General features: G+C 47.0%; 1 protein-coding gene across 1 annotated transcript in view; it reads right to left on the minus strand.

Annotated features, from left to right (window-relative positions):
* Positions 1-25,395, minus strand: part of ARMH4 (armadillo like helical domain containing 4) — a gene marked incomplete at its 3' end in the record, with an annotated part of 80,620 nt that overhangs the window by 436 nt on the left and 54,789 nt on the right. Inside the window, exons 8-9 of the mRNA XM_082317129.1 lie at positions 4,587-4,618; positions 3,463-3,567 (exon numbers count right to left, since the gene is read on the minus strand). Of these exons, the coding sequence (XP_082173255.1) occupies positions 3,463-3,567; positions 4,587-4,618 (137 nt within the window). The remainder of the gene's footprint in view (positions 1-3,462; positions 3,568-4,586; positions 4,619-25,395) is intronic.

Below are 25,395 nucleotides of genomic sequence, written 5' to 3' on the forward strand. Positions count from 1 at the left end.
GCACTCAAAAAAACATCCTTTCAGAGTCATCTTCCACCAGTCTAGGACTGCAATATATCCCTACGCTGCTTTCGTCAAAGTTTATTGGTTTTGAGTCCCTATCACTCACCTGCATAGGATAAGCCCTGCTTCCAGGATCGCTAAGCAAGCCCTCAGCCAGCCCCACTCCAGGACCAAGCTGGTAACCACCACGGCTCACTCACCGTCAAATTTGCTAACAGATATTGCCTTGTGATAGCTGAGACACTGCAGTGTTTGCCTGCCTTTAGGAGAGGAAACAATTTCGGTGCAGAGTTGCAAGTGCTGGGCTGAAGAGTCTGTTAATACGGGTGCACTTGTGAAGGAAAACCTCGACTGCCAAGGGCAGGCAATCTCGAGCCACAACAAAGACCTGTGGCCACCCAAACAGCTTCACTACACGCTGTGTAAAGTAGGCTGAGTGCTGCTCTGCGCTCCCCAGGTACCACCAGCATAAATCAAGGCACAGGTATACGTCTGGCCATGGTCAACAGAGCTCAAGCCGGAGAGTCGAGAGCTGCCGTTATCCGGACTAGCAGCGTGGCACCGAGTGGTGCGGTGACGAGTGCCATGGCACCGCGCTGCCCACAGCTCTCCGCAGCGTCCCGCAGCCCTCGGGGCGGCAGGAGCAGGCAGAGGAGAGCACGGTGCAGGCAGAGGAGCCAGTGTGTAAGAGCCACCAGGCGAGACGGCAGGCACCAGCCAGGGAGCGGGCAGAATGGGCGAGGAGCTGTTTTTGGAGAAAGGCTGCACTGCGAAGCAGGGATGCTGACCTCCGTTGTGGGAGGTGGCTGGCAAAGGGACCCAGCATCCTCCTGGCCAGCTCTGATTGCTGGAGTGTGTCTTACCGTGGCCAACCTGCTAAATATACCTCCAGTAAAGAGTATTACACAGCTCCCGTGCTTCCCAGAGACACATTGGCATGGGAAGGCAAGTCCCCCAGGACCCTAGTGCCATATCTCAGCATGGGGACAGCAGAAGCTGCCCTCAGCACCCACAGCTGGGTCTCTGAGGGAGCTGAAGTGCAAAGCCAGTCTGTGCTCACACCTCGCAGGGAGAAGAACCAGTTTGTCTTCTGCCTGCCCAGCCCAGCCTCAGCCTCCTCGGCTTCGTACTCAAAATCTTTGAACCAAATGCTTTTGCTTTGCACGGGAAGGGGTCACCTGCATGAGCAGGACAATGACATAGAGAGAGGCTGTGCAGACCTTCAGCTGGCCTTAAGGGAAGCACAGCAAACGTAAATCAGCTCTAATTCAATTGCTATGACCCATATGTGTGCCTTGCCCATTAAAAAAATGTAGATAGCATGACTAATTTAAAATTACACATTTATACATTTAAAATCCTTTGGAAAATATTCCCAAGTGCTCGTTATTTTATATTTCACTGTTTGAAATGAAAGTTTATTTTTAAAATGAAAGTTTTAAAGTGCCAAATTGCTTCAGCATCCTCACCTAATTGAGGCTGGGGGGCTCAATGGAGTAAGGGAGGCAGGTGCAGCCTGGCTCCCTCCCTCATTAGCGCTGCCTTCATTCACACTGCAGCAACAGAGTCCTCTGCTGTGGCACTAGCTTTACCCTTCAACATCTACACCCCCCAAAATAGATTTTACACCTGCCAAGGGACACACACAGAATCAGACACCTCTTAGCAAGCCTCAGTCCATTGCTTACAACCACTCATCTTCATCTGCGTTCCCAAACTGCAACACAACTTACAACACATGCTTACACGGTAATTGCTTTCCTTCCATAATCCAGAGTGGGGGGAAAAAAAACGCTATTCAGTGTGTGCTGCCCTGGCTTCGAACGCTTACCTGGAGAATGAAAATAATTGCTTTCATCTAGGGCAGATACAGTGCTCACAAGGGCTGTTTCGCTCTCCCAAACCCCTCCAGATCCTGCTCGGTGCTTTAAATAGTAACAACTTTGTGCCTGGATCCCAAGGCTTGAGGGATCTTCAGCTGCATCGTGCAGGTTCCCTGAACGCCCTCCCAGGAAGCCCAGCCCCGCTCAGCACATGCACTTGGAAGGGGGCTGCGTGCCAGCACCCCAGTTCCCAAAAAAGGAGGTTAGTGAGAGCACAGCCAAAAGACTATCTCTGCGAGGCAATTAAGGTGCCTTAATTGGGTGACCTAATTAGTGCAGCATGGGTTTTTCTATTTCTGGAACTTTGCTGCTGGCATGGGCGGTGAGGGGAGACTGGAAATGGCTTTTTAGCTGCTGCCCAGCTGAGTTTCTGTATCAGTAACCACTGGTTTTAATACGTGAACTCTCTAGCCCGTCCGTGAGCCTTTATCACGTGTGGCCAGCCCATGCTCTTTTACAGGCTTCCCCCAACAGATGGACCAACAATTTCTACCCCAAAAGCCTGCAATGTGAAGCAGATCCAGGACCTGTTCTCCCAGTCCTTCTGTGTCACACAGCCCAACTCATGAGGGCTTCTGCACTTGCCTGGTAGGCTACCGCATTTCACAGGCAGCTCCGAAGCCACTTTATCCCTTGCCCATGGGGAAGATGCAGCTTCTTCACAGATGCTAGGGATGCTTTTAATACACCCAATCCATGACCATGACCTTCCTGGCTCCACTGGACTTTGAGGTAACAGCAACAGAGGACTTCAGAGGCACCTCATGTCCATTATTCGGCATATCAAATGCAACGTTTGCACAATGTTTGCAGGAGACCAGCCATAAATCTGTCACTGACCTGTGCTCCTGGTCCCACACTCCCCACACCCTTCCCATCAGGGCAGGGCAGCCCTGATGGACACGGGAGGACACATCTCTCAGGGATGGGGCCATCATGTGCCAGATACTCTTTTGGATGGTGGGACTGGAAAATAGAGAGGATAAGGCTCTGCCAACAGTAAATGAGAGGGGCATGTATTATGACGGGTGCTGATAAACTCAACAAGCAAGAGGAGGCAACGGGGTGAGCAGCTTTATTTGGGAGTGATTTGCTTCACCAGCATTTGGTTGGCAGTGGGGGAGTGGTTTTTGTTGGGCTTTTCTAAGGGAAAATGTGAGCAAGGTGGTGAAAGATCTGCCTCCACACATCTGCCGTTCCCCAAAGGATGGAGGTGGCCCAGGGTTGAGTCTCTCTTTTAAGTGGACACGAGCAGATCCCCAGTTACACCAATGCTTGTGCTGGGCACTGCCATGCAATCCAACACCTACTGCAAGAGGTTCAGACCCTACAGAGCAACTCTCTTGGAGACTGGACCATGCACCCCCTCGTCTGCAATGGGGAAGGACAGAGGTAGCCAACAAGGTGCCAAGAGGAAAGAAGTGAAAGCTACGGCTTCAGTGAGAAGAAACCTGATGCCCCCGAGCTTGTGTTGTGCTGGCTGGGGTAGGTCTGTCATGAGCAGGTGACCCTTGCATGCTATGTTCACGCCAGGCACTCAACCAGTCTTGAACCAGTCTTGGTGTCTGCTTTTTACCTTCGTCAGGAAAACCATTCTCTGTCCTTTCAGCATCTGCTCTGGCTGAATCCCAGGCCAAGGTGCTCTGCTATGAGCATAGATCACACTAGACATGCCTCCTTCCTATTGTAGGCAGAAAAGGAACTCAACGAGGGCTGGGCAGGAACCCACCTTAACCCTTCCACTCCCCAGTCCTGGAAAACAGATACCCAGACCCCGTCTCTCTGTTCAGACTTGATGGTAAGGTGCTGCTGAAATTTGGTGGGGATCACGTGGGAAGGCTGGGCTCATTCAGTGACAATCTGCTCAAGCTTAGAGATGTATTTTCAGGGGCTGGAGTTTCCTATCGAGTCATTTTCCTCGTGGTGGGTTTCTTATACCAACTCTGATCCTGTTCAAGAATTTCCAAGCCCGGTTGAGTCACAAAATTCTTGTCTTAAAAACACTACTGTCACCTCACATCTAGCTTCATGGCTTTGCTGGCATCAACACAACATTTGGAAGATTTCACAACCATTTCAAAATGTTAATATTTGCCCTAGGGCAGCAGCGCATGAAAAGCCATCACTGCGTGTGGCTGGCACAACTCTTGATTTCGTGTACCATCACCCTGTAACGCCAGGCAGAAAAGATCAGGGTCTGTTATGTTTTCAGTCTTCCTGGGTTTGCTCTTTTTCCTTCCAGGAATTTGCAGCTCTTCTTGCATGTGGAAGCAGGAAAGGTCTCATCCAGAGCTGGTGGCATGGCACACAGCCTCTTGCCAGAGAGGACCACCAGATCCTCTTGACTTGGATCTAGAACCAAGCTTCGGACTTAGAGAAAAGGGGTGGAGGTAAGTTAGAGGGCAATATAAAAAAGTAACTCGGGTAGTCTGAAGAGAAGGTGATTTTCTAGCGCAGATAAGTCTATCAAATACCCCTGTCCATCCTTCTGCTCTTAGTTACTACTCATCGGGGATGTACTGTGGATTTACACCACTATATACAACAGCAGCATCTGGTTCATTTGCCTCCCAGAGAAAATTTTAAGCCCTCTCTCAATTGTCTTTGTAGAGATAATGAACTGCACTGACAAGAGTTTATTTATTCCTGCAAGTAAAAATGTTTTTCCTTTTAAAGTAATTGAAACACTGAGCCTCCTACCTTATCTTTCAGCTTCTCCATCCAGCTTCTCACTGAAAAATAAGACAAAATCATGTTACTTATGTTATATTAATTAGTAACAAATGATAATGAAAGTATTAAAATAGACACTAATTAACTTGACAAGCTGATAACACTTTTCATTAGATTTCCTCTCTCCTCATTCATGAAAAAGAGCAAATGCAGCAGATCAACACAAGAAACTCTTCAAGCGAGTTGGCAGGCAATAAGCTCGCTTTTGCTTGTGCAATTCACATCTTCAGAGTGATTAAAAAAGGAAGATGAAAAACAGTGTTTCAGGTTGTGGGTTTTTAACCAGCACTACTCATACACACAGTGGGATGAAAACCTTACAGCGTGGCTATCCTCTTCCACTGGCCTCCTCCACATCGATATTCTTCCCTCTATTTGGCATAGCCTGTAACGATGCCTAAGAAAGTATTATTCCCTGTCTTTTATTCCCCTGCTTTTCTGGAAGCAGCCACTGCCTGCTCTGAGAAGTCACCACATAATATCTGAGGACTGGGATAGCACTGGAGGTACTAATTTACTACACCAAGTAAATTTATACTGCCATCACAGAGACTTTCATTTCCTAACAGTTAATATAAGTCGCATGAAATATGACACCCAAGAATTAAAAGTCTTTAATGGCATGTACTTTGGGATGAAATATTCAGCTAATCTCAAAGAACTGCAAGCGCTTAGCAGCAGGTGCACAACTTATTAACTCCACAGGCAACTGGATTCTTCTGCACTGCACCAACGACAAAATGCTCAGCCTTTGAGAGATCCGCTAATGTTTTAACGAATTCCTGCTTATAGGTAAGAGGCAAGAAAACAGTTAAATGTTGGGTTTTTTCAGGGTTCTGCAACTGTGTTTTAAGCCCTGGTCAAGGATCCCCATTTCTCCAGGAGGACAATGCTACAGTCGCAAGGGGAGTCTTGGATGCACCAACGTCCTTCTGAGGGTTATTTCTCCCAGGATGCATTAGATCCTAAATGTAACACACCTTTTAGGGAGGGAGACCTTATTTCCAAGCCTGCTTTCTTACAGAAGCTCCTTCAAAGCTTGCATTAGCAGTACTAAAGCCTGCCTGTTGGCACATGCACATACACCCTTCGGGGTAACTGAAATGAGAGCCTTACAGTGAGTGGGGAGGGTGCAGCAGCAGGGCCATCAGTAAATGGCCTTTTAACATCTCAGATACAATACGGAGAAGCACAGCAGCTAGGAATTAATAAGACTCGGCCCAGACGTCAGCATCACTGAATTAAACTGCATCATTTTAACAAGTTCAAAGTGATTTGAATACTCCCTTTTTAACTATTAGTAATATAACACTTTCCAAACAGAAGGATCCCAAGTTACCTAGAGGTGAAAAAAGTATGAAACAGGCACAGGAACGTACATGCAAACTCGCCTATCTCTGACAGGTAGCTAAGAATAAAACTTAGTTATCCAGGAGACATACTCAGACACCCACAGCACTGGAAGACGACAAGATGTCTACTTTTATCAACTCTTCCCACCATTAGTCCTGACCTGCATGGACTAAGGCATTGTAAACTCAATTGCTGAAGGTGCCGTCACCATCATCCTCTGCCAGTCCGAGCCTGCGTGCCTTGAATTTCTGGTGTTTCACTCCCAGGGGAGTACCAGAGAGGAAGGAAACGCACGGCTGCCATGCGCTAGGTTTCTCGGCTGGGTTTCTAGGTGTAACACTAAAGCACTGGGTGTAAACATAGACTTTCAAGGAAAGCCCCTACACCATTGCCTTGCTGACAGGCATGAGAGTGACCAAACACCCAGAAAATTCTGCTTAAAACCACAAGTATTGCAAACCAAAGGAATTCATCCCCAAATCCTTGCCAAAGAGCCTTCTCATGACTCTCGTGTTTAACGATGCTATCGTGTTTTATTCCAGGCTGCCAGGAGGAGTGGTGATGGTGACTCAGTCACACAGGAACAGCCACAGCTTCAAAACCACAGCGCACATTTTGAAGCTTTGGACCGACGTCCTCCGTGCACAAGCAGACAGCTACATGTGCGTGCACAGTGCGTGCACACAGCCGGTGAAAGCCGCTGTGATGCTCGGTTGGTCCCAACTCAAACTAAGCACAAAGCCTGTTTTTACAAGTCTTTCACAATAATTATATAGGATTGATGATCTCGTCAATAGTTGACCCGCTTTATTGCAGCTGAACAACAACGGTGACTCTAAAGCAGCAATTAACTCTAGAGTATTTCTGACAAGTTAGAGGCAGGGGCTGATCTAATAATATTCTGCTATCTACTTCCAACAAACACAGATTCTGGCTTCATTCCCCTCTGCTCTACCAAGCGACAGCAGCATGTCTGTTGGGACCCCAAACACTACAGTACAAACCTTTATTTGCTATTTATACAATTGCTTATTATTAGACCAGACCTTGTTTTCAGCTAAGTAGAGCACGTCAGACACCTCCGTGAATCAGCCCAGGCAACAGGGAAAACAACACAACATGATTTCTCCCAGACGGGGTGCCTATCCAAGAGACGCTCTAACGCAGCCACAAGCTGAAAGCCTCTGACCTGTGCTAGAGGAAAATAACAGTCCCAAAGTCAGCATCGTTACCCATCATTATCCATAATTAATATTCTGAACTTGGTCTTGGAAAAGGGACATTGTGGATGGCACCTTCTCATGAAAATGCAACACTCTCCAAGCACACGAGGTGACATGCCAATGAGGCCAAGCAAATAATTAGTAACAAATACTCTAGCCCATGTATTTTTCGTCATCCCCTTTTTTGTTCCTTCCCTGATCACTGAATGTCCTGAACAAATGGCAACAGTCTCTGGGTGTGAAATTACTAACAAGTGTCTGCAGTGCTGGCTCTTCTTCCGTGGCATTTTAAGGATGGTGACTAGACCAAACTCTCTGCTTCAGCTTAATTTTGATCCCTTGGTTTCATGGGGAGCTGAGTTAGATGAGTGTGGACCACTTCTGAAAATTACATACACAATCTGACATTTCCTCAGTGATTTATATAATGTCTGCATCTCTGCAAATTAATTTTAAATAACATATAGCTTAACATTAAGCAGGTCAGGAGCACGGATCAGGAGCATGGTTATCTGGCATTGGCGTCAGAGCAGCCCAGGATGAATTCAGACAGTTACAGATGCACCGTGCTATTTTTAGTCATTTTTACCCAGCTTTCCCCTTGAAAATGTGCAGCCAGGTATTAAGAAGCCACGGTGCCAACTAAAGAAGTTAGGCTAATTTGCAGAGGTAAGCAGCAGCCTGCAGTGCCTGCCTGGCTCTTCCATGAAGGAACCTGGTCCAAAGGGACAGTCAAAACGCCCTATGATCAAAAAGTTTCTGAAGTTTGGGGTTTGCCAGGTGCAGGCTGAAGACTCGGGAGAGGGGCAATAGGTGACATCTGAGGGTCTGTGGTACATGGCACTGGATGGCCCAACACCTCCTTTCACCACTGAACTCTTCAATGCTATAAATCCAAACAAACCCTCGTGGGAGACGGCTCTTGTATTCCCATCCCTCTCCTTTGCATCCCCTACAAGAAGAGATTCAGCCAGCTTACCCAAGCTGCTCATTTGTTTTTCGCAGAGCTCCTCTTTACAAAGGGGGTGATCAGATATCATTTACAATGGTGAATCGAAGTGGAAGAGGTTTGGAAGCTGCCTCCAAGTTCGGCTGGAAAGATCCACTGACAATGAAGCGTTTGCATGATTTACATCAGGGGAAAATGGAGTATTTGTCACTTCTGACCAAAGAAAATGAAATTAAGGTAGCATGACAGACCATATTCACTGCAAGTCTAAACTACAGTCTGACACCTTCCTCCCAGGGAAGCGTCTGACCTCTCGGTGCTCTGCTCAGGGATCTCCCAGCACCCTCAGCATACGGCCCTGCAAAGTCTCTCTACAAACAACTCACCTGAAAGGAGATGGGATGTTAACTGAGGACAAAGATCTGGAAAAAGCACACCAAACATTTCTACACAGTAACTCCCATGGCTACTGTGCATCCTCACCACAGAAAAAAGTGGGTCCACATGTACTGTTAGAGTATAGGGTATCTCAAGTTGGAAGGGACCCATAAGGATCATCGAGTCCAACTCCCTGTGCTCTCATTCCCTGAACCCTTATCAGTGGCCTTTACTCGTGATCTCACTTCTTGTTGCTGTTCCGTGGACTGTCCATCTTCAAATAAGTTCCTTTTTATTAGTCAGGTCTCTTGAACCCCGCTTTGTTCTGGAAGCTGCAGGGTACTGGGTGCCAGCGCCAGGCTCTGCCTTTAAGCCTCACCATAACACACCATCAAATCTCTCGCCAAAGGCTTTCCCCTGCTTCCCTCACCACCCCCCTCAGAAATCAGGAGCATGAGTCCTCTGGGCTTCATGCTTTGCCGACTTCTAGTAATCCTAATTGCCTAATTATCCACTCCAATGCAATGATAAAGCTGCTTAATAATTCTGTTCACTTCCCATTCATTCTCTCCCTTCCCAGATAAGAAAATGCAAAGACTTTACCTTCTGGTGGAGATTTCAATCAATAATTCATGCCCTCCTGCCATCAGTTCCGTCTCCCCCTTCCCCTCTTGGATGCCCTGCTGCTTTATCTTGTCCCTTTAGTTTCATCTTATCAGCTTGTTTTAATCATACTCGCTTTTTTAATCATCTAAAGCAATTCTGTTTCTCCATGGCAAAACTGGCACATTATCCCTCTGCCCTGTGCATCTCGCTGTATTTTCAAATCCAGCATTTACATCTTCATTCCAGAACTTCATCTTGATACTTATGAAGGTACATCCAGCACCTTCTCTTTTAATAATTCTCCACCACAACCACTAGACCAGTGGTGAAAATGTGGCACCCAAGCTCCTATAGACTCCCCAAAGGGCAGAGAAAATGGCTGAAGGATGGTTTTATGGTTAAGCTGGAGCTCAGGTAACCTGACCCGACTATTACATCTGTAATTCCTTACATGCAATAGGATGAGAGAGCTGCACCAAGCTTCATTCCGAGAAATCAGAAAATATCAGTCACCCCAATATGCTCAGGGCATGAAAAGATTTTGATTTAACAGCTACTGTTAATTGCTTTCACGTCTGTCTGAAATCAGAGGCATCCCTATCTCAGGAACCAGAGAAGCTGTTTAAGGACAAGGCCCCCACTGCAGCAGATGACAGTCCCCACCGCAAGTGATCTGTGCATCAGACCAGACGCAGGAGGCAAAGACGGATGGAGCCAAGGAGCAAAGAGAGCAGCAATTTCTGAGCACTGGCAATGCCTGCCATGGATGTTGGGTTTGCTCTGCCTTTCTCCGGCCAGGACAAGGTCTTCCACCCACCCATGGCTACGGTTGTTTTAAGGCAGGAAAAGGCCGCGTTGGCATATTTGCAAGAGTGTGGAAATTGTGAATACGTAGTGAGGAGGCTTTTGTAGGTTACGGTACAGTGAAACATAACTGCACCTTCCAGCCAATGCAGCTCAGCACAGCTCTGCCATCGCCTTTTTCCCTAGGACAAATTCATTCACCTCTTCCATGTCTGGCCGCTACCCTGCTCTTCCCATTCCCCGTTGTGAAACGGCTGGGGTTTGGCATTGCTTTGGTTGGGGCTAACAACTGGTGGTAGTCAGGAGGAGTAAACTTGGTCCTTGATGGTTAGACTTTGCTAGAGACACCCCTGCCAGAGCAGCTACCTGTGTAAGCCTCTGCAGTGAGAAAACGGGACGTAACTGTCCTCTGAAGCGTCTCTTCAATCTCTGTTACATACTTTAGAGCAAGAGATTTGCTATAGTTAGTTCTCCTCTTCCTTCACTTACACGCACAATTTCCAAGCTGTATTCCTCATTCCAGCAAAGGAGAGCTGGTGAAAGTGTAAAAATTAAAGAAAAGATAGATTATTTTAAATCAGTCTGTCTACACCAAGAAATTTGCCCTATTACATTACAGATTTCATCCCTTTCTCTTGCAGGTGAGACTTTCTTTTAAATGAGACTAGTGAGAACAATTTTGCAGAAATGCTCTGTGCTTCATCTGACAAGTTAATGGCACAAGGCTGCATTGGCTCCTTTTCCTTAAAAAACACAATAGCCAATTTACTTACTAGCACAAATAAATAATACAGAAAATGGCATTTGGCTGGAAGGCAGCATATTTTTCATTCCAGAAGAAAAACTATACCTACTTGATGGGAATTTTGATGAATGCATTTCCCCCCATCCCCAACTCAAGAAGACTTGAACAGCCGGATAATCAAACAAATGTCAAATTGACAATTACCATTTAGTTTTCAGAAAAAAAAATTTGGGTGGGTGATCTTTGAATTAAAAAAGTGAACTTTAATAGTTACCATGCAACTGTCTGTCCGCCCAGCTACAACCCAAGCCTGGCTGCACGCTGCCGCCTGCCACGACCTACCCAAACCTCCTCAGGGAGGAAGGGAGATGGGGAGGACAACTCGCCACGCTCACCCAGAAAGCAGAAGCTAAAATGGGTTTCCTAACTCCTTCCCTGGCCTTATCAATCCTTTTGACACTGCCTTCCCCATGGCATTAGGTCAGGTTTCTCCTTTTCCTTTTCCTTGCACTTTTTAAGCTCTTTTTCACTTTGATCTGTCCACACTGAGTAGCCACTTGCTGAGCTTCTGCCTTTGCATTTCTCTGTAAACTCTGTTCTTCTGTGGTGCCTTGAAAACACTTGTTGGTACAGACAAACTATTTGTTTCTCCCTAAGTCATCCCAGACAGGCGCAAGATGTTAAAACAAAGCCAAACTAGAAAACATCTGGGCATCCTAAGAGTAAAAGGCATCAGCAGGACATTGCTGTGAACTGGCTGTCACAATTCGTTGCACGGTTAAACATTTACTGGATCACACCGTGTCCAAAAGCTGCGTGCACTCTGGGAGAGGAAACGCAAACCTTGCATATGGAAATGGCAACGCCTCCGCCGCAGCACACGCTGGACCGGGTTCTCCACCGCTCTGCCCTGGCACAGCTCCTAGGGCAACACACGGACTTACCAGCACCAAGAATCCACCCTGCTTTAGCTAATAGGTTTTCTTGTGTGCTGAAAATGTTCATATTCACCAACTTTCATTCATGACACAGTCACAGTGCCCATATTGGGAATATAAAGCAGCCCTATAAATTGAATTGGGATGCCTTAGCTGCTCAGCGGATCTGCCACTTGTAGCTAGCCCTCCTCCTCTGTAAGATGCACGTCATCACTGCCTGCCTGAAAGGGAAAAAATGTTTGCAAGACTTAAAGCGTATCCCATCAAACTTCAGGCACTTATCCGAGATGCCTAAATTAAAAGTCTATCTACCTTCAACTCCCAGAGTCACCGAGGGAGAGACTGGCACCTGCACAATGCCATCCACCCCACTCCAGGTCTGATTTTTCCTCTGAAGAAGCCCTTCTCTTCTGCTGGATATAGACATATGAGCAACTCTGATGCTTCATTTAGAGGCTACTGCACTAAATCGCCTGGATGTTTTCAAACAGCAGGTTTTGCTCGGGAGAAGTGCAAAGCATAGAGACAAAATGGGTGAGGGTGAAGGAGGAAGCACAAAGGCGGCGAGGGCCTGGAATGGAGCACACACAATACTACTATTGACACCTATTGTGATTTATTGCACACAGAAGCTGCCTGATTCCTGCTCTGACTGATATTATCTTCTGTCCCTCTCCCTGTAGTCCAGCCTCCGTACCATTAGTCTTACTGAACCAAGAAGATAAAGAGAAATACCTTAAAAACTCCTAAAAAGACCTAAAATGCAACGGCTGCTCCACAACACAGATGGGCCATGACTGCAAGATCTAATATCCTGAGGCTAAAAGCAAATACAGCATGGTCTCATAGGCAACGGTGAACATTTCCATTCAAAATTCCAACCCCTGGGTTCCCTTGGCTGAGACACGACAGACAGCAAACCCTGATTTGGGTCTCAAGGGCTTCCAAGCCTGCCAGAAGGTCTTCACGCTGCATTTCTTCTTCAGCTCCTCTCCAAGGGAAGCAGCATGCACGAAGCAGGGTAGCGCTTTCACAGCAGTTTTGAGTTCATCTTGTTGCTCTTTGGAGATTTTTAATCCATTCTCTGGGTTATAGGACTCCAGGTTAATACCACTCACCTGGTCCCTGCAGCGAGCAACGAGGGCACTTGCACAAGTCCTTCCCAGCCCAGCATGATTTGGGCTGGGGAAGCAGGAGCCGCAGAGGGACTGTACATCTGTACAGCAAAATTTTACAAGAATTCAGAGTGCAGGGATTGGCACAAACTCTGGAAGAGACGTATTAGAGCCCTGAAGAAAGCACTGAAGAAGCCCTGAAGGCTTTCTTTCATGGCTCTTCAATTGCCGCTTTTATGTAGTAATATTTGGATAGTGGTACGTAAATAAACGACACACAAGGGCTATCTTAAAAAGGGTATTAAAGCTGCAAAGTCAAGACACATGAGGAAAGAAACACTCCTTTTTGTATATTCAGCAGGATACCACTTCTAATTGCCCAGTATTTTTTCTCAGAGGTTTCCAGTGAAAAAATTATTGATGGTTTATTTTTTTCCCCTCTCTTCATCCACTGGAGCAGGTGAACTCCTCAAGCTAAAAGTTTCTCAAAAAGTTTGGGGCAAGCAGCACGGAAAATTTTGGTCCAAACAGTTAAAATTTATCAAGTTAAAAGTTATCAAGAACTAGAATATAATAGGAAGCATCTGACAAATTTAATGATTGGCACAGCTGTTACTGCCATGCAAGCCACACACATGTACAGATTTACACGGCAATGCCTAATGAGGGAAGCATTACCCTTCCGTAGTAAGCCCATTTCAACCTTAATGACAGGTTTTTTACAAAGCTTTAAGGCATGCTGAGACCCTTAGCTGGCCGTTACCTGATTTACAGCAGCTGAAGACGCGGCCCTAGAACATAAGTTCTTCCTACCGTCAACGGGCTCTGTGTTGTGTTGCAATCTGCCCAAGTCATCTTGGGGATTGGAGAAAACAAAGCGCAATAAATAAGGGCGCGGAGCCGCTCTGCAGCGGTTGGGAAGCTGTGCCATCTGACGCCACCGACACCGAGAGCCACAGTGCAGAAATGGTTCGGGGATCTTTGTACTTACATTAAGCCAATCTTTTAGGTCTTTCTGGCACCAAGTCCCCCTGAAATCGCCAGCGGTTTTGCCTGAGCTACGACTGTAGGATTTGACCCCATATATTTGTAGAAAAAGAACATGAAATGGAAATCGGTCCCATGCTACCTTTTAATCCCCATTTTTCAAGAAGCCTATTTTCCGCTCCATAACCTAGCACCCCTTCCCATAAGCTGGGAAAGACAGATACATTTTCGCAAATTAAAACTAAATGTCAAGTTGCTGTGATGGGGGGAGTGAAAAAGCCGGAGAGGCTGCAGATGGAGAGCACCTCACGCATCCCTCTGCTCGAACAGCATCTCATTTCTGCTGCAGGACGGCAGCAAAACAAGTGTTGCTGTTATTTGACTAAATACCTTCCAAACCTCCAGCTGAAGCCACGTGATTTTCGCCTCTACAGAGAGGAGAAAGCATTTCTCCACGCGGCTGCTCAACCCACTCATTCAGCCCTCTCTAACTGCAAGCCACATAGACCTTCATGTCCTCCTGACAGAGCTCGCATCCTTAGCTACTTTTAAGGATCAGCAGCTAAACTGCAAAATTTCTTTCAGTACTTCAGTTTATGTCTGATATTAATCAGGTTCAGAAAAGATTCTTGGTTTGTTTTTTTCCTTCCTTAAAGAGCAAATGTAATTTTCAGAATCATTTTTCTTGGCGATGCTGTATGAAGGATTTGCCTGCAGCAAGCAAGGCTGAAATATGGTGTTTTCCATTTTTTTGTATTTAAGAAAAAGAATGTATTTTTCTTATTTCAAGTTTTGGCCTTTATTTCAGCTGCCAAGATGCAGCAGCCATCATGAAATGACATAAAGATCAATAAAGTACTAAATGGTTGGAAATGAAAATGATGGAGTTGACCTTTAAGGGAAAAAATAGATATTGAACTGCATTTTCAGCAAACAATTATTCTAGTAATTAAACCACAAAGCCCTGAGCATCGATTAGATGCTAGAAATAAAATCTGATTCTCTCAGAGACTCATTTTCATGCAAATACTTAGGAACATGAGCAGACTGAGCACTGTCCAGTGTTAGTCGCAAAAGGAAAATGCACTTGCCTGTATTTGCTAACAGAAAAAGTCTGATCCCACATTCCTCTTGCATCAAGAACTGAACATCGATTCCCACGGTGATTCGATGCTCTTGTGATGAAACACCAAATGGGGACTTAAGGTTCCTGACGCTGGTTCGATAGCCTTGCAATTGACTTCTTGTGTAACCACAGGCAAGTAAATTAATCTCTGTTATTCCATTTCCCATCCTTACCATGGGAATATTAAGGGTACAATACATAATATTTAGTCTGTCTTTTCTGTTTCTCTTGTGAGTTATTTGTGTCAGAGCCTCTTCCTACATATTTTAAGAGCCCCTACTGTAACATCTCCATCTGGATGTGATGTTCTAGAAGCTAATACAGTACATATATTAAATCACAGTAAAATGGTCTTATTCAGAAACAAATGCTCTTTAGGAAGCCATTAATTTAAGTACCAAAGTATCTAGGGTGCTAAGGAAAAGCAAATATATTCTCCCTTCCCTACCCTCACTAGCATCCACTCAGACTGTATTACCTGTTCTTGAAGACAGGACATGCAGAGAAGTTTTTAACAAACGTTTGCAGGGAGAAGCAAATTGTCAAATAAATATAGGACCAAAGAGGGAAGAACTCTGCTGCTCAGAAAGCTGCTCTGAGCACGTATTTGCGACAGAAATTGAACCTGATCTTACTCGCACTGCAGGAAGGAACATGAAATGTGGGACAACAGACCAAACTCAGCCTTTCCCTACGTGCAAAACTCCGCTAACTTCAGCAGAGTTGCACCATTCCCACCAGAGGACGTGTCCTGCCCAGGTACGCTGCCACATTATACGCCTCTAGTGTCCATTGATACCTTCAATAACATAAGGAAAATTAGGCATGTTGCCCAGCTCCAGGGAGGAGGTGATACCCATAAACCTGTGCCTGCCTGGACTTCATACTCAGTGCTAATGAAGGGTCTGTGAAAAGATGCTGTTTCATTTAATTCACATAGTGCCTTACCAACTGTCCACTAAGGACAACACGAACCTGACCGAAGACGCAAATACAGTATATATTAAGCCGAAAATGGTCAATAACCATATCCACTTATGGTAAAATTCACAACTGTGAAGGCTGAAAATCTGTGAATCGAAGCATCCTTATCCAGCTGGGGAAGAAGGGAAGAAAAATGTACTAGTTTCATTAGGCAGGTGAGGGAAGTGAATGGATTTTCCCAAAAACTCTCCACCTGTGATGTTCACAGTAGACCTGTGGGGATGGGCCCCAGGGAAATCATAAAGAGGGGAAAGGGAATGATCAAAGGGCAAACCAGTGGGGAGAGAACATGGAAATGGTAGGATCCTACTAGTAGTACAGTGATTTTCCAGTGTGCTTACACCTCCCGGTCATGTCTACAAATGGCCTCTGTCACTGGCAGATTTTATTCCCTAAAAAATAGGAAAACTCCAGAAATTACAGCACTCTTCAGAGGGCAGGTCACTGAGAAGGTTGCAGGAGAGCCAGGTACCAGGAGACTGCTGATTAGACTGAGCTCCAGGAAAGCGATGGCACAAAAATAGTTCATGCCTGGAAGTGAGGCAGACAGGGAGGTAATGACACGCAGAATCACGCCAAGGCAGCATGAATGATGCCTTTTACTTGCTGTAATGCATTTTGAACAAACACCGCCACCCTAAATTTATAGCATATGAAGCGGGGGAGGGACATCCTCTGTGTACATCCCATGAAGTCATGTAAGACCAGGCTAAACTAGAAGCCAAGCGATAGGATCTGATGCGTCAGAAAGTGTTACTACAGCACTGAGTAAGCCGAAATACAAATCAGAAACATAATTCTTGTCGTACCAGGCTGCTTGGTGCCTACAGGAACCAGAGTGACCATGGGCAATCATCCAGCCACAGGAACCAGGGTGATGGATCCATTCGCAGCAGAAATCAGCCCCTCCAGTGGGAATGTGCTCCCCTCCGCGCTGCTGGAAAAACCCACACAGAGTCTGGCAGCTGTCTTAAAATTATTTCCCAGGGGAAAGGGCTCAGGTTAAGGAACATTTTGAGGCAATTTCGGAGTTGAACGGTCACCTCCTGGGCGAAGCCTTTGCGCCTCATTGTGTGCTGTGCCCAACGCTGCAGCAGCCTGAATGCAGGAGGAGCAGAGCGCCTGGGACGGGATGAAGGTCAGCGCTACAAGTCCCATCTTTTATTGACATTGTGACATCTTGTAGCTCTTTTCTGACTGAGGACTGCTGTCTCCACAGGATGCTATCCTCTTTGGTCTTTTGTCACAACATGACCTTCACCTGAACGTGGGCTCATCCCATGCCAGTGTCAGATCAGATGCTGCGCAGCCTCCCCTGGTCAGAAACGTCTGTCTTCTGATTTATAACTCCAGACCTTGGAAACTGTGCAAGGGAAAAGGCAGCTCCTGGGACAGCAGAGGCCTGACTTGCTTGCAGAGTCAGTGCTTGGCAGCAGCGAGATAATTTATGAAGTGCCACCACATTACAACAGCAATCACATTGCTGCTCCAACAGGCCAAGGCACAGAACAGTGGGAGGATGCCGAAGGCTGGCTGGGCTTTCATTAGAGCCAGCTTTAGCAGCCTCATTCAGGCCAAAAATGCTTGAATCATTCACGTCATGTCACCACCTCCCCTTTAGATGCTGTCTTTGGGCCGGAGGAGAGTTGCAGGCACCACACTCTTGAGGAGCCACCCTGGGCTCACCACGGTGTGCTTGGGGATCTGCACGTCCAGCCGGCAGACTGGTCCACCCCACCAGACCTCAGACAGCCACTGGATGGACAGTCCCTCTGGGGATGTACATATTCAGTGAGCCCCAACACACATCCAGTATAAGTCGTCCACTGCAACTAAAGCAGTTTTGTTTCCCAGCACCTTGATCCACATCTTGGCTCAAGACACCCAGTCAGTTATGATAGACCACATTTGTCACCCACATCGTAAGGCTGAAGTTAAATATAAGGGATTTGCAGTGAAGCGATAGCAAATCCTGATTTGAGCCATCGCCCACTTTCCCCTGAGATCTACAAGCTCTGGACGAGCGGCAGGTACACCTCCCACTCCTCACCAGTAAGCATGCAAGCTGTTTGGCTGATCCTACGAGCCAAACAGTCCAGGGACAGTGAAGCAATGGCATGCTGTGGGGTGGTGTTTCAGACATGGCAGTGTCTAGCTTTGCTTCTTCTGCACTACATTTTTATTGTTGCCCTTTGATAGACTGCTTGAAAACATAATCCTGACATGCTGCACTGCTAGAGGTTTAGGAATCTGTGCTTCCCTCCTGTTTCTCAGGCCTGTACAAGCCGTGGCCAGCAGCGGAGTGAGCACAAGGAAAAGCAGGCAGCACTTCTCCATCAAGGCTCTTGACCGTGCTGTTGTTTGCTGGCGAATGAAAACTCACAACTACACTGAGAGGATGATGCAGTAAGGAAGAAGAACCTGCAATGGGGAGAAAAGGCTGTCAGTGACAGCACGGGGGGCTACGGGGACATGGTGAGGGGAGGGATGAGGCTGCTCTGATTGTCCCCAAGCACTCGTATGGTGAGGTCCCACTTTCAGCTGGCTCCTAGGTGCTACCACACCGCCAAAGAGTACAAAGGGAGAAGATTTCTTCCTGTTCTCCTCCAGGCTGGGCGGGCCACAGGACAGGTATCCTTGGCAGTCAAGTCCAACAAGGCGCTTAGGGATGTTCCCATCCAACACTATGTGGATGTAAGAAAAGACGTGGTCCCAGAAAAGCTGAAAAAGGAGATAAGCCCTAAATACAGTCTTTCTAAGCTCATTTCTGAGACAAGTGGCAATTGTTCTGGCACTGCAAATGCGCACTTATACCAATATAAGCTCACTTATACCATTATAAACTGAGCAGAAATCACTGCATCATTTGAATGGCAGTGATTTACCCCCATTTCATACCGAAGGAAACAGCTCAGCCAGGCTCAAGTTAACCAAGTCCCTCCTGCTTCAGTGCTTCACCTCTGTGGGCCATTCCCTCCTGATGATTTCATTACAAGAAGCTGGAGACTCACAGCTGGGTGACAGGAGAACGTCTCTGTAGGAACACAACAGAGAGAGCACTTTCTTCTCTATTGCTGTCAAAAAGTCGCGCTGAAGCTTGTGCCCAGCTCTTAGGGACCCTTTCATAGTACAAAAGTCTATTCTCAGCCCTCTTTCTCCACGAGCTTGCGTGTGTTAACAAACAACAACTCTGCCTAAGATTTGGCCAGTGCCAACTGCTGCATGCATCGCTTCCCACTGGCCCCCCTATACCCACATCGCCTTGCTCAACCCTACCTCGGGTATCTAGGTCTACAAGACAAGGCAGGGAAATCCACGGATGCCATGCAGATGTGACTAACTCAGAGCCACCAACCAGACAGGGCTGGGATGCGGGCAGGAGCGAGGTCTTCTGTCCCATTTTGTGTTTGTGAGCCTCAGTAATGGCATTACTGCCACGGGGCAGTGTTTTTCTCACCACAGTGATATGAGTAGCAATGCTTTCAATCTTGCCGGCTTGAAACTAGCAGCCCAGGACATCTCATGTTTGACTGAAAAGGCTGAAGTGGCTCTGAGCGTAGCCACAGAAGCTGCTCAAGGATTTCAGCAATGGCATGCCGGCAGAAGTGCACTTCAGTGCTCTCCTCCAGCTCTCTCCTCTGCACTCAGCCTCCCCAAATCAGGGTAGCTGGAGCTGTCACAGGCAGCGCAGGCAGGGATTGCTGCTTATGGCAGGCACTGTGCTGATGTCTGTCTGCAGATTAGCGTTCATGCTCTGGCAGCGCTCACGCCTTGTCAGTCCTGCCATATTTCACAGGCTGCCTTGTGCAGCAAACAAGCTTGGGTTGGGATAATTGAAAGCGGTGCGCACTGATTTATTCCACTTCAAACACATTACATGCCATCTCCTGGGCCCTGAGCCTGGTCTATGAAAGGTAGGAACTCAGAGTATAGAGAGGAGTGAAAAAGAAACAGTTTGGCCTGTTTGAGGGGTTGGAGGGAGGTGAATCTCTAATTCGTGATATATCCTAACATAGAGGATCATAGTCTCACACTCGGCACTGGAACATCTGCCTGTCCCCAAAGCTTAGCACACTGGCCCACACTACTTACCAGACCCTTAAGATATTTGTAAGGCACCTCCCTGTCACTGGTGTCCCAACATCTTTCTCTGAGTTGCATCCACCTTCCCCAATGGGTAATGAAAAGCCACAGATAGGAGATGTTCATAACAGACGTGCTCAAACTGTCTCAGTGGTAGGATGCAAAACCAGAAACTATCTTAAAAGGAAAAGCAAAAGACGCTTGGCTCATTCAGCTATAGCAAAGGCTGAAAGGCTGCAGCATTGCGCTCTATAAGCACATCCTAGTGCGGAAGCACCAGGAGAGGAAGAAGAGCTATGAAGATGAGGTAGTTAAACAAAATAACCATGTTGCTCCAGGGACAAAGGGACAACAGACACTTGAGACTGGAAAGTCAATGGCTTCTCATTATCAGAGCAACAAGGCTCCTCTCATAACATTGGCCAAACCTCAAAGTAGCTCTGAGATGGAGCTTGCTGGTGGAAGAGGATGGAATGGTACAGCTGTCCATCACAGAGAAGCGACATGTTCACCAGCATCTCAAGTCAATGCGCTAGGACCTCTCCCTCCTACTGCTATCCATCAAAGCTTCTCAAAATTGCCTTTTGCCACCCCATGGAGAGAAACCCAGGCTGGGCTACCCCTGTTGTTGGACTACCCCTGTTGTTGGACAGGGCAGGACAACAAGAAGGGATGTAGCTAAAACACAGGATCAGGACCTGTGACATCTATCAATGCAATGGAAATCCACAATCACAGTGGGCAGGGGAACTCACAAATATTGCACTGCTTTTTTCCAAAACAGCAGTTATGGGCTTCCTATCATACCAGGACTTTCCAGGCCTTAGATGAGATACTCTTAGAAACCCATGAAACCCTCCCATCACCACCAATGGGAGTCAAATCCAGCCTTGATCAAGCAAACCTCTGCAATATGCCAGTGAATGGGGCTTGGGGATCATCTCCCTGACTACGATAACTAGGACAAACCGGGAAACTTAGTGCCAACCAAAATGGTGGCTCTGGCCATCTTTTGTGTTGTGAGAGTGATGAAGAGAAGATGCTGCCCAGAAGGGATCCAGGTATCAGGAGCCCTGCCGAGTGCCCCGGGAAAGTTACTTCATATCTCTGAGTCTCAGCTCCCCAAATGCAGAAGAGGGTTAATGAGATCAGCTGCTTTTGAGAAGCATCTTGCACAAGACCTGTTCTGCAGAGGGAGCTGGACACTATTATTTGTAGAGCCTACCCTGGAGCTGCACAACGAGGATAATTATTGAGCTTTTCTATTTCTGAAGAAGACAGTGCTTCACAAGCATTGGAAAATGATCATGTGTTGTTTGTCATAAATGCGTTAATTATATCTAAAACTCTTCATTAACACGGAAATGACAAATAACAAATTAGAATCAAGCATCTACAATTAGGCTAAAAAGCCATGGCAATTTATAATTCTTTGCAAGAAATAATTTTTCACATCATTTACTGTGAATGAGGTCTCATTATGTAATGATATTTAGCTCTTCCACTAATTTTCAGCTTTGCAGCTTTATTAATTGCATTCACAACAGTTCCCTCATATAAGCAAGCAGTGTTATCTTCATCTGTTGACTGGGAATCCAGACCTGAAAGCATCAATGGGATGTATTTACAGCCAAATGGAGGCAGGAAGACCCAAAGCCAGTGGAGAAAGCAGGGGCAAACTCTGCAAATATCTTCAGTACAGTATGAATCTGTTCCAGCTGAGAAGAGGAATTTGCATTTCATCACAAAGAGGTTCAGACCAGCGCTGAGCTCTTCTGCCAATCTCCCCCCAAGTCCTAGTTTACTGTCATAACAAATATTATCTAGATGACACTTGCCATTCAGTTAATAGCAAAGCTTCTTACTGAAAGTTGGGCCATGAGGCAATGAGCGTTCAAAGCCAGTGGGTATTTCTCAGTAATAATGACTCAGACACCTGATGGCAATCAAGCCAAAATGGTTTCACTGAGTCTGTACTGGCTGAGGAGAAAGAGTTTGACAGACAAAAACTGTCCTAGGAGGCAGAACGCGACAGTCTGACGCTCGGCTATCCAAATGAATAGCCACAAATGTATTTGGTAGATGAAAGGTGGAGAAGGCAGCTCCCTTTTTAGCTCGCATAGGAGGAAATGGCTGATCTCAAACAGTTTAACACTGAAAAGTCTCTGAAGGGAAATGCTTTGAAGGAGAGGAACAATTTTGGTTACTCGCTAGATTGGCAGCTTCAGTGTATGTGCCATGGTGGGACCTGGCTTTTTTTGTTCTGCATGAGGCCAAGTTCAACCCCCCGACAAGCAGACCTGGTTCCATGGGGCTGATGGTGTAAAATCGTACTGGCGGGACTCAGCACTGCACAGGAAACTGGTACAGTGCCTGGCCATCATCTGGACCCTGCAACTCCTGGTTCCCCCTCAGATTTCATCTACAGCCTGAAGAGGTGCCCTGGCTTGAGAGAGTAAACTCCAAACCAAGCAACAGCCCTGCCTCCACATCCCTCTGGCCTTGTACCTTCAACCTAGGTCCTCACATATTAAGTTTAATTGCTGTGGAGTGGCTATTCCAGGAGCTGCAGAGAAGCAAAACCTCTCTTTCCTCTGCAGCGCCTATTAACAGTTATGGGTGAGACTTTGCAGACAAATGAATATCCCAAAATCTTGTTGAAGTTTGCTGCCACCCACTGAACCTTGTAAAATTATCATTACTTCCCAGACAGCTCTGCATGGTGCTGCAAGTGAAAGGGTTAATTTATCCTCAGATTGTCTGTTATCTGCATTTTCTATTTATTTCACATATGGCACAGAGCACTGTTCCTGCAAGATTAATGTCTGCCTGACTTCAGTCTCCATGGGGTTTGCTGCTGCCTCCAAGCACCCGCACCCGGTGCTGTGGCATTCTCCATCCCAAACCTTCCGCTCAGAAATGAATGGATCTGGTGTTTCTCCAAGCAGATTAAGATAATCTGTAACAATTTACTTACACTGAAAGGGCATTACCCTGATTGGAACTGGTCAGAGACCTCTCTCTGATTAGGACAGTGATATGATGTGGCTCTAAGAAGATGTTTTGGAATATGAATGTCTCTGAATGAACTCCTGATTTTGCTGCCATCATCTGTTCAAATAATGAAGAAATGATTTGACATGAGAGAATCTTCCCAGAATTATCTGGATAAAGCTTCAGAGCTTAATCTGCTTTCAAAGTAGCAGCAAACATTTATTATCTAAATGCTGATGACCGCTCTGTACTGCTCAGCTTCCAGAGCCCACGAAACGGGCCAGAAAGTTTTCTGTTGACTTGGCAAGTGTGGTATCAGGTCCTCTAGGAAGACAAACTCTGCAGAGACAGACACATAAAGAAGACACTGACAAGCCCCAAAGAAGGAATAAACAGAGGACACTTTTTAAGCTTATTTTTGCAGTGGCCTGATTGCACTGTGGTTTTAAAGGAGACTAGATACACTGAAGAAATTCACATGTGTTTGACATGGCAAGGTTTTGGTAGCGTGGGGGGGCTACAGGGGTGGCTTCTATGAGAAGATGCCAGAAGCTTCCCCCATGTCCAACAGAGCCAACGCCAGCTGGCTCCAAGATGGACCCACCGCTGGCCAAGGCCGAGCCCATCAGCAACAGTGGTAGCGCCTCTGGGATAACAGATTTAAGAAGGGGAAAAAAGACACTGCGCAATTGCAGCCAAAGAGAAGTGAGAACATGCAAGAGCACCAGCCCTGCAGACACCTTCTGCCCTGCAGGAGGAGGGGAGGAGGTGCTCCAGGCACTGGAGCAGAGATTCCCCTGCAGCCCGTGGTGAAGACCATGGTGAGGCAGGCTGTCCCCCTGCAGCCCATGGAGGTCCACGGTGGAGCAGAGATCCACCTGCAACCCCTGGAGGACCCCACGCCGGAGCAGGGGGCATGCCTGAAGGAGGCTGTGACCCTGTAGGAAGCCTGGGCTGGAGCAGGCTCCTGGCAGGACCTGTGACCCTGTGAAGAATGGCCCAGGCTGGAGCAGGTTTGCTGGCAGGACTTGTGGCCCTGGGGGGGACCCACGCTGGAGCAGTCTGTTCCTGAAGGACTGCACCCTGTGGAAGGGACCCACGCTGGAGCAGTTGGTGCAAGAACTGCAGCCCATGGGAAGGACTCACGTTGAAGAAGTTCATGGAGGACTGTCTGCGCTGGGAGGGACCCCATGCTGGAGCAGGGGAAGAGAGTGAGGGGGAAGGAGCGGCAGAGACAACGTGTGATGAACTGACCGCAACCCCCATACCCGTCCCCACTGCGCCACTTGGGGGGAGGAGGTGGAGAAACTGGGGAGTGAAGTTGAGCCCGGGAAGAAGGGAGGGGTGGGGGGAAGGTGTTTTAAGATTTAGGTTTTATTTTCTCATTATCCTGTTCTGATTTTGATTGGTAATAAATTAAACTGATTTCCCTGAGTCAAGTCTGTTTTGCCCATGACGGTAATTGGTGAATGATCTCTCCCTGTCCTCATCTCGACCCATGAGCCTTTTGTTATATTTTCTCTCCCCTGTCCAGCTGAGGAGGGCAGTGATAGAACGGCTTTGGTGGGCACCTGGCGTCCAGCCAGGGTCAACCCACGACAACATGTAAAGGCTTTCCAACCATACACAACCTGATTTCTTCTTGATGACCACCTCCCCAACATGACTCGACCCTTACATGTCAGCAGATTGATGCTACAGGCTCTCTCCTCCTCCGTGGCCCCATGCACCAGGCAGGAGTCCTTCACCCCATACGGACCAGCTGCTTCATGCCTAACAAGTGAGACATGCAACAGGGTGAGATCTCAAAGGGAGCCTCCCTCAAGGCCCATGCCCAGTTGTGGGGCAGCCACTCCTCCTGAGACCTCCAGGTTGTTGTCGGATGATGGGATGCATCAGGCTACGTACTCCATCACACAGAGATTCGTTTGCACCCCAAGCAAATGGGGACATGCGAGATCTTTGTCCAAACTCATCGCAGGCGAGACTCACCTCCAGTCTGGAAGGTTTGTAGGACACGGAGTCACCCACAAGGTAAGGGGATGCAGCAAAGGTCAAAAAAGACAAGAAGAAGCAGCAGGAGAAGGCACGATGAAATATTTAGAGGCCTTTGCCAGGATTTTATATCTCCCGGTGTGCAGATAAATCTCCACATTACATGCTAAAAGTAATCAGCCTGGAGAAAGACACAGGCATTTCATCAGACTTCAAGCAGGGGGCTGGTCGCTTATCTTCCAACAGGTCTTGCAAAATCCTGCAAACAAGTCAGTGAGCAAGCTCTAATCTCAAAGGCAATACTAATAGCCTTCCCTGAGAAGGAAATTGTTATCTGACAGCATATTTCAGAAATACACAAAGCCGAGAAAAGGCTGGGAATGAGAAGTTTCTTTTGGCTGTTTCAAAAGTATCACAGTCCATCGGTCAGGAGAGCACTGTGCCTGAATAAGCTGCATTTTTTTTAAGTTTATAACTGCAAATATTCTGCCCAGGG

Source organism: Platalea leucorodia (assembly GCF_965183815.1).
Source record: "Platalea leucorodia genome assembly, chromosome: 7".
Lineage (NCBI taxonomy): Eukaryota > Metazoa > Chordata > Aves > Pelecaniformes > Threskiornithidae > Platalea > Platalea leucorodia.